This window comes from Typha angustifolia, chromosome 15 (genome assembly GCF_048772165.1).
Source record: "Typha angustifolia cultivar Huaian chromosome 15, ASM4877216v1, whole genome shotgun sequence".
Classification (NCBI taxonomy): domain Eukaryota; kingdom Viridiplantae; phylum Streptophyta; class Magnoliopsida; order Poales; family Typhaceae; genus Typha; species Typha angustifolia.
This window is the reverse complement of record NC_133253.1, coordinates 7,444,409-7,455,792: the sequence shown is the minus strand read 5'-3', so window position 1 is coordinate 7,455,792 and position 11,384 is coordinate 7,444,409. Positions and strand designations below refer to the sequence as shown.

Genomic DNA, 11,384 nt, shown 5'->3' with positions numbered 1-11,384 from the left:
TCTTTTTTATTATCTACATAATTAAATTAAGTTTCTAAATTATTAAAAATCTTTCACCCACGGTATCAATAAAAGATATCAGATAATTATTTTATCCGTAAATAATCACGTTGACGCTCACTTACGTCTAATTTCAAAATATTATAATTGCTTAACAAAATTATTGTACTCTATTAATCATAATTAAAATGAACTTAAATATTATTCTACCTTTTTATAAATTAGTAGACACAAAATCACAGTAGAAAGAAATATATTTTATTTTTATTTGAGATAAAAATTAATGATTAAATATTTTACACTCTAAGTTTAAAAGAGAGAGGTAATTTAGTCATTTACATATATTTACTAATTTTAATAATAAATATATTAGAGATATTTTATTAAAGATTTTTAGAGACAATTATAATTTTTAAAGAATATAGTGATAATTATGATATTTTAAAAATAATTAGTGGCAATTATGTAAAAATGATATCCACCTACCGACGGTAATATAAATCTATAAATTTACTTTCCGTATTAACGATCGTCCTCTTTTCTGCCATTCTTACCCTCGAGCGAAAACCCGAGTAGGTAGGGCCCTCCGCCGGAGGACGAGCCCGAGTCCGAGTTCCTTTCCAATTTCGGCACTTCTAGGGTTTACGACTTATTACATTTACCCGTCGATCTCCTTGTATCTCTATTGCCGAGCTCTCCTCGGATTCGGCCATTGGGTTCTCGATTTTCCCCTTTTTTGCTGTTCTATTTGCGATTTTTTTTATCCGTGATTGAAATTTTGGGATCCAATGGAGAAGGAGCTCCTCGAGACCTTCGATGCCGCTAAGAAGGCAGCAGACGCGGCCGAGGTGGAGCGGTGCGTTGACGCGCTAAGGCGGATGAAGAAGATTCCGGTGTCGACGAAGGTTCTCGTGGAAACTCAGGTAGGCGCTTGTTTTTGGCTTATAAGTATAGTTTTGGTCTGTTGATATCCACCGGTGGGGTCCTTTTCCTTTCTAGATTTGCAAGAAAGTTTCCACTTTTATATCTGTCTCTGTAATTTGGTAGTGGAGAGGGCATCGGATAAAGGCATTTGGCTTACTAAAAGAGCGAATATTTGGTGGTATATGTTAGGATGGTATCTATCAAGCAATGGAATGACACCATTTATGTATTAGATGATCTCGATAATGAAAAGAAGCTACAGGTGTTGTTCCTCAGTGGCATGGCGTTCTGCGTATTTACTTCTCAGAGTTTATCTTTTCAGATTCTGTAGCGATTTGACACTCAAAACTAACAGAAACCTATGAGTTTGAAAAATCCTTTCTGTTTTTTGGGTATTGCCATTTAGGACAGTGGAAAGGATGGTTCTTGTAGCTGTGACTTTTGTCAATGATATTTTAGGTGGTATTAGTGGAATTTGGGATTCAGAGGAATAAGAAGTTTTGATTTGTCATATGAATATAAGATTCTTGTGGTGTTTGCTTGAGGCTGTTCTACAAAGAATAGAGTAACTTTAGCTATGGAATTGAACAGAGGGCTTTTATATGATATGCTGATTAGTCTGGTATTAGCCTCTTCTCTCATCGATCAGATTCCCTTAGATGGAGACAATCTTCCCATAATTGTCTTACTATATAACTTGTGAAATTTAATTTTTCTTTTTGAACTTAATCTTTTAGGTGACATTTTGTAATGTTATTTTTTTATGAATCATGTTTCCCTTAAATATATTTTGTAATTACACAATCACTTATGTATTTTTTTGATAAGATAAGTCACGTGATAACTTATTGGACAAAATTTTATCATAGATAGAAGGGTTTAATAAAGTTATGCAAATTTTTTAAGCAAGATTTTTATTAAAGGTAATATATTTATTCAAAATTTAGTAACTAAACACGACTTCTTACTTAAACTTATTAACTTATTCAAGGTAATCATTATGTTTTACAACCAAGTAACAAAATGTGAGTAAAGTTAAGTATATCTGGTTTACATTTAAGAGGTGTGCATAAAGTTAATCTTAAAAAATCTTATGCACGAATTAGACAAGACCTTGGGGTATGTTTGTAATCAATTCTAGATGGAATTCAACTTATTTAATTTAGATAGAATGGAAATGAATTCAACCGTTTGGAAAATAATGGAACTGGAATGAAATCTATCTAACCTCATGTTTGGAGGGACGCAGGAATTCATTTCATTAGATTCCTTTCCCTTATTTTATCCTTAGGCCTCAATAAGAATGTAACAAAATAACATTTAGTTTTGACTCGAGGTTTAAGATAACAGAATCAGGATCGAGATCGGTAACTTGAAAAAAATGATACATATCACTAGTAATGATGGCCGTGCCACAGGCACGGCTCGTGCCCATCGCCGGTCGGCACGGCACGTGCCGTAAGAAAAAGGAGAGAAAAAAGTAACACTTTCGCCGTCGCCCAAGCTCGCGTCGGGTGCCTTAGCCCGAGGGAGGGGAAGAAAGAGATTGAGAGAGAGTTTATTGTTTTAAATTTAAGTTGCGGACCTGGATCTCTCTCCATCTCTCTCGATCTTTTTCTTCCCCTCCCTTGGGCTAAGGCACCCGACGTGAGTTCAAGCGACGGCGTACGGCAACGGCAAGCTCGACGATGAGGTCGATGGCGAAGCTATTAGGAGGGGTGCCGTGCGACACCCCTCGTGCCATATGCCGGTATGCCGCTGGCACAGCCATCCATGTATATCAGCTGTTCCCACCGCCAGTATTGGATTTCGGTATCAGATTATTTTTTAATTATGTAAAAATTCTAAAAATTATTATAAATTAAGAAAATTTCTAAAATTTAAAAAGTAATATATATAAATAAATTTCAATTAAAATTTTAAAAAGTACTACTCTCTCCATCTCTCCCACTCACTTTATCTCATGAATAAAATAATTCTCTCTACTGCCACGTCTCCCTCCTATCTCTCTTTTTTCCCTCCCAATCACTCCCCTTCTCTATTCTTTTTATATCCTCTCCCTTCCTCTCTTATTTCCTCTCTTTCTCTCAGGACAGTCCCTTTCTCTTCCTCCCCCTCTCTCGCTCTCTGTTACTGTAGCGCAAGAATTGCTAGAGTAATAGAGTCAAGAGAGAGAGTGAAAGGGATAGGAGAGATAAGGAGAGGAGAGAGAGAGAGAGAGAAAAGAGGGGAGGACTCGGATAAAAACAAATAGGAAAGGAGAAAAAACATACTTGAGCCTGATTGTCATCAGAGGAGCCCACCAGACGTCTACTGAGGACGAATTTGCGTCGGACGGCTTGGGAGAGAAAAAAAGAAAGAGAAAGAAGCTTTATCTCTCATATGCTACGTTTCGGGTTGGGATCAAGATCAGCTATGAGAAGCGAAACAGAGAAGTTTTCTCTCTCACATGCTACTTCTCGGGTTGGGATCGGAATCGGCTTGGCCAATCCCAGTTCGTATCAGCCGATTTGTCTCAGGATCGACCAATGCTGGAATCCATAATTTTGAGATTTGGAAAAGTTAACTCCAGTGGCAAATTATTTCTATCCAAATCTGACCTTTGGATTCATTACATAAACTGAAATACATCCAAATCCATCGGAATCTCATCACCTAATCATTCCAAATAATGGATTTGGAGAAAATAGAATTCCAAATTAATTGAAATTCCATGGATTTGGGGTTTCCAAACAGGGTATCATGATGTTTAACATTATTGATTCAATGAATTCTCTCTATGTATCATGATGTATTACTAAAAATAGTTCCTTGCCTTTGCATTCTGATGATTATAGGTATTGCTGGCTTTGTGCTTTTGCTACCATTTTTTAATGAAATATTCAAACATTTGTGCTATTATTTTACTTCTGATATTTAAGTTTTCTCATTATTAAATATTTGCTATCTCAGAGCTCGCTAAAAATCTTCATTTAGATCTCCACCGGGGGCAGTCTCTTAAATTTTTCCTTCTAATGTGTTATGTTTAATTTGCCAAGTTGCTAATTTGTCCCTACTATTTTCATCCTTGCTTTTATAGGTCGGTAAGCGTCTTCGCTACCTCACTAAACATGCTGAAGAGAGGATCCAGACTGTTGCTTCAGACATATTAAATTTCTGGAAGAACGTAGTTATTGAAGAGACATCAAAGAGTAGTACAAAAAATAACAGCCCACGAGAAAAGAATTCTTTGAAGGTTGTGAGGAGTTCTGAGAAAGAAGAGAACATTAAGATTGAAAAAAATTCAAATGCTTCTTGGGCTGTTAAGAGTGAGACTGTCTTAATATCTCAAAACCTGAAGGCTGAGAAAACAATTGGTGATGTGGAATTGAAGGATGACAAGTTGACAAAATCAGACATCATGAAGATAGAAAGAAGTGACTCAGGGAGGGTTGAGAAAGTTTGTGCTGGTAAAGCTATTGTGGCAGGGAGGATTCTCAAGGAAGAAAAACAGGTGTCTGATATTAAGAAACCAACATCAGACCCTCTTCGCCCTCCAAAGCTGACATCAGTTATAAAATGCAACAATCCTGCTAGAGATAAGTACCGGGAAATTCTTGCTGAGGCTTTCTCTAAAGTTTTAGACGAGACTAGTAAAAGCCAAAGAGAAGAAGTTAGGAATATCCTAGATCAAGTAGATGCATGTGATCCATTCCGTGTAGCTGTTACTGTTGAATCTGTTCTCTTTGAAAAATTAGGACCTCCAACGGGAGCTCAAAAGCAAAAGTACAGGTCCATAATGTTCAACCTGAAGGATAACAATAACCCAGACTTCCGAAGAAAAATTCTCCTTGGACATGTGATGCCTGAAAAACTAGTTGAGATGAAACCTGAGGAAATGGCCAGTGATGAGAGGAAACTTGCAAATCAGCAAATCAAAGAGAAAGCCTTATTTGAATGTGAGCGAGCTGGAGCTCCTAAAGCAACAACTGATCAGTTCAAATGTGGACGGTGTGGACAGCGGAAGGCGACGTACTATCAGTTGCAAACGCGCTCTGCTGATGAACCAATGACTACATTCGTGACATGTGTGAATTGCAACAACCATTGGAAGTTCTGTTAATTGCCATTCTAGGTTTTTAACCCATAGTTGGGTAGGTAGTCACCTAATTGGTCATTATAATTATGGTGTTTTTAACTTGGTTTCTTTACAACTTCTCTAAAAAGAAAATAGGTTTCTTTGTAATGACACCTAGGAATGACAGTTATTGTCTCTCTATTGTATTAGTGAAATTACATTTCTAGATTGTTCCAACCCTGCTGTGTAATTGCCTTGCCTAACTTGATTTATGAATTTAAGTGATATGAGGATTTAGTTCCAATGTCTTATCTTAACACCACTTATTCTATCTGCAAATAAGGTATTATCATACACTGGCATGTCCTGGGCGTTTTTAAATATCTTTTGTGACTGCAGACTTCTGATTGTCTCCATTTTGTTCTGAGAATAAAGCTGGTTTTTGCTCTGACTGGGATTTGTTCTCAAGTTAATCCCACCTGTACTGTTGAGTACACAGCTCCTTGACACTTGATATGGCATGCCTGCTGTATTTTTCTGTATCATTGAATTACTCGTGAATCCTTAATAAGAGTTAAAGATTGCACGTGAATGCTGGGTGACATAATATTTACTTTTGACCTTTGAATGATGACACAGATTCATTGAGAGCACAACGGAGATAATCATGGAGTATAGGCTAATCACTGACTAAGTAGCTACTTTCTATTATTATAAGCTTATACTCATATGCACAGTCACAGGAGAACATACCCTCCCTGGCTCGTGTGATCTCTTCTCCAACATAATTCAATGCAAATGCAGTTATCATTATAAGATAGAAGTGCTATCAGATTGATTCTTCTGTGTGCATCCATCTGATTCTTTGGCAGTGAATAGATGAGTTGACGAATGCAGTTCCCCAGAAGTGATTGATGCTACATCCTTGAGCATATACTGCAAGACTGACTTGGTATGTTAGACAATTTTCAAGTTGGAGCAAACTTACCTTCACTGACATGAGTTGGGCAAGTTGCACCAAGTCCTTTGCAATGTTGGGCTTAGAATTATTTGGTCACACGGAGTTTTTTTTTTTCTTTTTCTTTTTCTTTTAAGGCATGGAAACTGTCAATTTCTGTTGGCTAGTAATATCATCAATCGAGTTGTTGACCAAGATATTTTTTTTTAATTTATTTACTAAAGTAGATGATCTCTAAATTTAAATACTAAAATGTGTCTATTTTATTATAGTCTTAAGTAAAATGTTTAACTATTAAGCATTTTATTTAAAATGTTAATCTTATCAGCAGTTTTATTAAAATATTTTGAATAATAGTTCATATCTCTTGGCCCAGAAAATCTTTACTTATAAAAAAATACTCAAGAGTTAAGTGTTTTAATTATGACTACAGTAAAATAGACTCTTTTGGTATTTAAATTAAGATGTTGTCCATTTTGATAAATAAATTTTATAGTAGAGCTAGTCTGGTCAAAAAGTCGTGAGTAATCCACTTAAAAATCCAAAGGAAGAGCAGGGACTGCAGATATGATGCTAATTTAAAAGAGTGAATGATGCATGAGGTAACAAATAGTGCGTATTCTCATCATGACAGACAGTAAACAACATGCTAACCCAAATAACAAAAGAGAATCACAAAGACAAGGTAATCATCATGACCACAACTGCCCCTATGTTAATAACATAATAGGAGCTAGACGTTAACTAGATTCTTATGTTGATATTCTGCTAGGCTGTTCAAGAGCAATAAGGTCTTCAAAATTAGTGCTCAGCACCAAAAGAAACATAGGTTGTGTAACCAAGATATGAACCCATAAAAACCACATCCTCGCAGTGTTACTTCTGTTCAAAGATCACAGCATAAGCGTTAAACTTCAGGATTTATATAACTTCGAAACAGTAGTAATAGGAAATTAGCTCCTTTTAGAGAAAAAAAAAACCAGCAGAAAATAGGAAATAGAACAGAAGAGCCTCAAAGATAAAAAGAAAGTAAAGGAAAGACAAATAGTTTATACTTAAATTCAACTTAGAAGTTCTGCTTTTTGTACATCGAATTTTTAACTATCATCACACCATCCACTTCACCATCATGTCCTTTGTCAAGGATAAGGATTTAAAGCAAAACCTTAGATGATATACTTGATCTCCTACCTACAAACCTGCTGATCAATAACATTAACCCCATTCAACGATGGATGACTGATGAATCTCAACACCTGCTACTACCATGATATAATCACATTCAGAAAGTGAAAAGAATAAAAGGGTGCTAATGACAGTTTAGAGCTTTAAGTACAATAAAGCTAAAGGACAGGAGCATAAATAGTCAAGAATTCAAGTATATTCCACTATCACAGGTAAGTTCAGGTTGCCATCACTAAAGGCCGCTTGTGCCCTTGGAGCAACTGCCGGAGTTCACGATATCCATCACGATAATAATCAAGGGAAAAGCAAAGCTGCCTTATGGCCTCACGCTTACCCTCAGCACTATCAGATATCACAGCTCTCTGCCTATCGACCTCTTCTTCTAGATCCTTCACTCGCTTCCCTAGCACTGCACTAGCCCTTTGTGCCGCCTCAACCTCTGTTATCAGCTTTGCATGTTCCAAATGCAACTGATGCAAGTGTTCATCCATCTGGTTGATTTTATCATCACGACACTTCATGTCATTCATGAGAGCAGCTACTTTATCTCCAAGCACCTCCTTTTCAGATGTGAGCACTTCAAGTTTCATAGTAAGATCAACTAGGTTCCCACTTAATTGGGAGACTCGTTTTTCATTCTCAAGAAGTGCTTCATTCTTCTCAGCACCAAGCTGCTTAAGCTGGGACTCCATTCTTGCAAGCTTAGCTTCAAGGGCAGCATTGAACTCTGATAGATTAAGGATTTTTGCATTAAGATCAGACTTCTCCTCTAAGAAATTTTCAGATGAATTGGCAACCACAGTTTTCAAGTCATAGGCTACTTCTTCCAACTCCCTAACACGGTCTTCAAGCAGAGATTTCTCCTCTGAGATTTTTTCAAGTTCTGCTTTCATATCCTTGGTAACACGTTCTAGCTTTATGACATCAGCCTCAAGACCGGACTTATCTTGCGAATATCTTTCAAATGCATCAGCAAGCTCCTTTTTGCATTTATCAATCTCCAAATCACGAACAGATAAATCAATTTCAAAGTTTTTAGCTGCAGTGGAGATTGCTCCCTCTAGGTCCTCAATTTCATGCTTATGCGTCAAGTTCTCAGCTTCCAATACAGTGAATCGGTCCTCTAACTCTGAAACCTGCTGCTTTTTTAAACTCAGCACCATAGTCTCATTTTCCACGGAGTAGGTTCTTTCATCAAGTTCTTTTTGAAGATTGATTATCTCTGCTTCTGAATCATGTAGCTTCTGTCTTGTTACGGTAAGCTCAGCTTCCAGTTCTGAAACCTTCGAACTAATATCAGAATTGCCATTGTCCATGTAATCACATTGGCACCGCAAGTTCTTTTCCTCTTGCACTTGAAGTTTCTCCATCACTTCACGAAGCTCATCTTCTAGCTCAAGGATCCTGTGATGCAGCGTATAAGAAATGCCATCGCCATTTTCTTCCTTGGTATCATCAGATTCGGAGTCAGATTCTGAAGATGATGAAGACCCATCACTATCCTTTCTAGAGATGTCAGAGCTTCCTCCAGAGCCAAGAAAGACATCAAAGCCAGCAGCTCTTGCCCCTGGTTTCTGATGTGGCAATTTGCTATCTGGCGACAGTGATGGTGATGGAGAAGGTGGTTCAGAACCAATATCTGACCCACTGATAGAACCTTGTGATTGGAGCCCTGATGGGATATTCTTGCGCAGCTCCCCTGTTACATTATCATACCTCTCAGCTAGAGCACGGTACATGCGATAGAAGTTCTCAACATGAGAGACAAGCACCGGACGCTTTTGGTAATACATCTCAGCTTTCTTTGCAAAAGAATCCCCTTCCTCTTCAATAAGTTTCAGCATCTCTTTGACTTGTTTATCCATCTCTGTTATGCAAGTTTAATAGTGTATTCAGCATACCTCATGCAAATTAAATAGTGTTTTCAGGATAATTATACATTGATTCCTTTCTACTTATGTGCTGGAAAGGGTTCAAATACATACCTTCAAGATTTTCAGCAAGCCATTTTGAGTTTTTAGGACTAATATGACTATCCCACCACCATGAATGTGATTTTTTGGATATCATCCGCTTCATTGTTGACAATCGATAGTCCTACTATAACCAATGCAGTGCCTATGAGAAGAATGCAAGTTCTTCTGTGGTCAAAAGAGAAAATATCAGAACTGAAAAAGGAATCATTATAGCCCAGAATGGAACTTGGTAGGCGAGCACAAAACATGTGGGTTACTGTTGGTACCAAAAGTTACAGATCAGAAATTATGTGAACATCAGACCATTAGCAACTGAGGCAAATAAATAGGTGCAGTAATTATAGACCATACAGAAAATATCATTAAATAGATTCACAAGTTACTTCAGAACATTGAATTTATTTTACTGCAATAAAGATACTTCTTCATGTACACAAGTATAGAGCAATGAGTTACTCTGACATAATAGTCTGTATATGTGAGTAAATGGCTACTTGTCCTGCACAAATCCAATTAAATTATGGCACATTTTCATAAATTTTCAAAATATTCAACGAAACAACAAACTCAGTGACTTTTCCGAAGAAACCAAGTGAAAATAAAGAAGACTCCTTCCTACCTAAGGGCAGAGTCGTGTTGAATTACCTAGAAGAACATATTTGAGTCCAACATAGCTTAACAAAAACTTAAACTAAACAAACAAAAACATTAACAACAGCAAAACCATTAATTAGCATCAAGCAAAAAAACAAAGAGCTCCTGCAATAATAATATGCCAAAGAGCCATTATCAATTTATAGCACCAAAATCAACCTCTTTCAACTTCTTATTACACGAGTAAATCACATAACTAGAATTCACATGCATTACAACTGAGCACATCCAAGGTGAAAGTGACATTTTTAATTCCTGAAACTGATTATGACACAAACTTGAACCAACCTGGTAAATAAGTCATGCAATAAAATTTCACCTCAAAAAACGAGAAACAAGGATAAAGATTCCTGGTCTGAACCGCTTGGTCAATGAATCCAAATAAATGAGTGGACCCAGCTATCATGGTCAATTTCACAGCTCACACCCATATGGACACATGCAAGCAGAAGAACAACTAAAGATATATTAAAATGACCTTCCGGTAATCTAATCTCATTTAATATAAATAGGACAGAAAACAGATGGCCAACTACCCAAACCCAATTCATCTGCTTCTCACCGTCCATTTTTTTTCTCATATATCTCTATCCTTCATACAAATTGAGTCAACGAATTTTTGCTACGCTCTCCATTCCTCCATCATTCTTAGGATGCATGTGGGTGGATGTCAATTAAATGATAAGATAAGATTGTGGCACCCATCCCTATCTAAAATAAATAAATAAATATATAAACAAAGGGTGTCCAGTGTTTTTGCATATCGCCACCTTACACTTTATCCTTAATTACAAAAAAAAAAAAAAAACCTGCCTTTTGATTCCTATTTTCAGGCAAATTCTACAAAAATAACTCATTCGATTCTGTCCATTTTTCCATTACCCTGCACAACAAAGACAAACAAATTTGGCCAAAAAATGGAGTAAACGGAGACTATTCACCATGAATTGACAAGGGATGGGTTGTTTTTGTAGCCAAACAGATCCAACAAGGGACTAAAACAAATACACGGATTTATTCTTGAAATGCTCATTTCGACTAACAAACACACATGAAATTCCTAAATTCACTCTTCACATGAGAAACATCAACTCATGTCCAGAAAAAAGAAAAACACAAAAAAAAAGAAAAAAGGAGTAATTATCCACAAACAAGAACTCCTCTTCAAACATGAAATGAACTAGATTAAGGTTAAATTTTAAGATCACACAAAAACTAACAGCAGAAGAGATTACCAAAGTAGTGGAGCTTACCCGATCAAACGGCCGCTAGAAGAGTAGAGATGGAAGCACAAAGTTGAAGAGAGAGAGGGAGAGAGGGTCACTTTGAGAGCTTTCTCCTACCATGTCGGGGTACTTTAAATATAGTCAAATCAAATGACCAAAATGCCCTTGTTCAAAAGGTTAATATTTGGCAAGTGTTGTAGTCATAGCTTTAGTAAATCTGTGGCTTTAATCATGTCGTTAGGCAAAAGCTATGAACCTCTTCACGCGGTATCCAATCTCCGAGGCAACCCACTAGGTTGAGTAATTGGGCCAGAGCCAACTGCTCTAAGCCGTCCGATTTGGGTTTAACGGAGTATCCCAACAACACGAACGGCCGAGATCGACCCTGTCCTGATAAGAGCAGC

At 37.0% G+C, this 11,384-nt stretch overlaps 2 protein-coding genes across 4 annotated transcripts; one reads left to right on the top strand and one right to left on the bottom strand.

Annotated features, from left to right (window-relative positions):
- The first annotated feature begins 548 nt into the window (after positions 1-548).
- On the top strand, positions 549-5,302 carry LOC140779621 (transcription elongation factor TFIIS-like). Its single transcript, XM_073124783.1, has 2 exons — positions 549-923; positions 4,004-5,302. Exons 1-2 carry the CDS (start codon positions 789-791, stop codon positions 5,024-5,026), a joined length of 1,158 nt encoding a protein of 385 aa, XP_072980884.1. The 5' UTR covers positions 549-788; the 3' UTR covers positions 5,027-5,302.
- A 1,873-nt stretch (positions 5,303-7,175) lies between these two features.
- LOC140778265 (protein NETWORKED 4A-like) lies at positions 7,176-11,158 on the bottom strand. Of its 3 annotated transcripts, none has more exons than XM_073122899.1 (3): positions 11,008-11,158; positions 9,110-9,265; positions 7,176-8,991 (listed from the first exon to the last, which is right to left on the bottom strand). In XM_073122899.1, the coding sequence occupies exons 2-3, from the start codon at positions 9,201-9,203 to the stop codon at positions 7,343-7,345; spliced, it is 1,743 nt and encodes a 580-aa protein (XP_072979000.1). In that variant the 5' UTR covers positions 9,204-9,265; positions 11,008-11,158; the 3' UTR covers positions 7,176-7,342. The 3 variants fall into 3 exon arrangements, with proteins under 3 accessions (XP_072979000.1, XP_072979002.1, XP_072979001.1); XM_073122901.1 differs by having other exon boundaries at positions 9,110-9,242; positions 11,008-11,133; XM_073122900.1 differs by lacking the exon at positions 11,008-11,158 and adding an exon at positions 10,074-10,949.
- Positions 11,159-11,384: the final 226 nt, after the last annotated feature.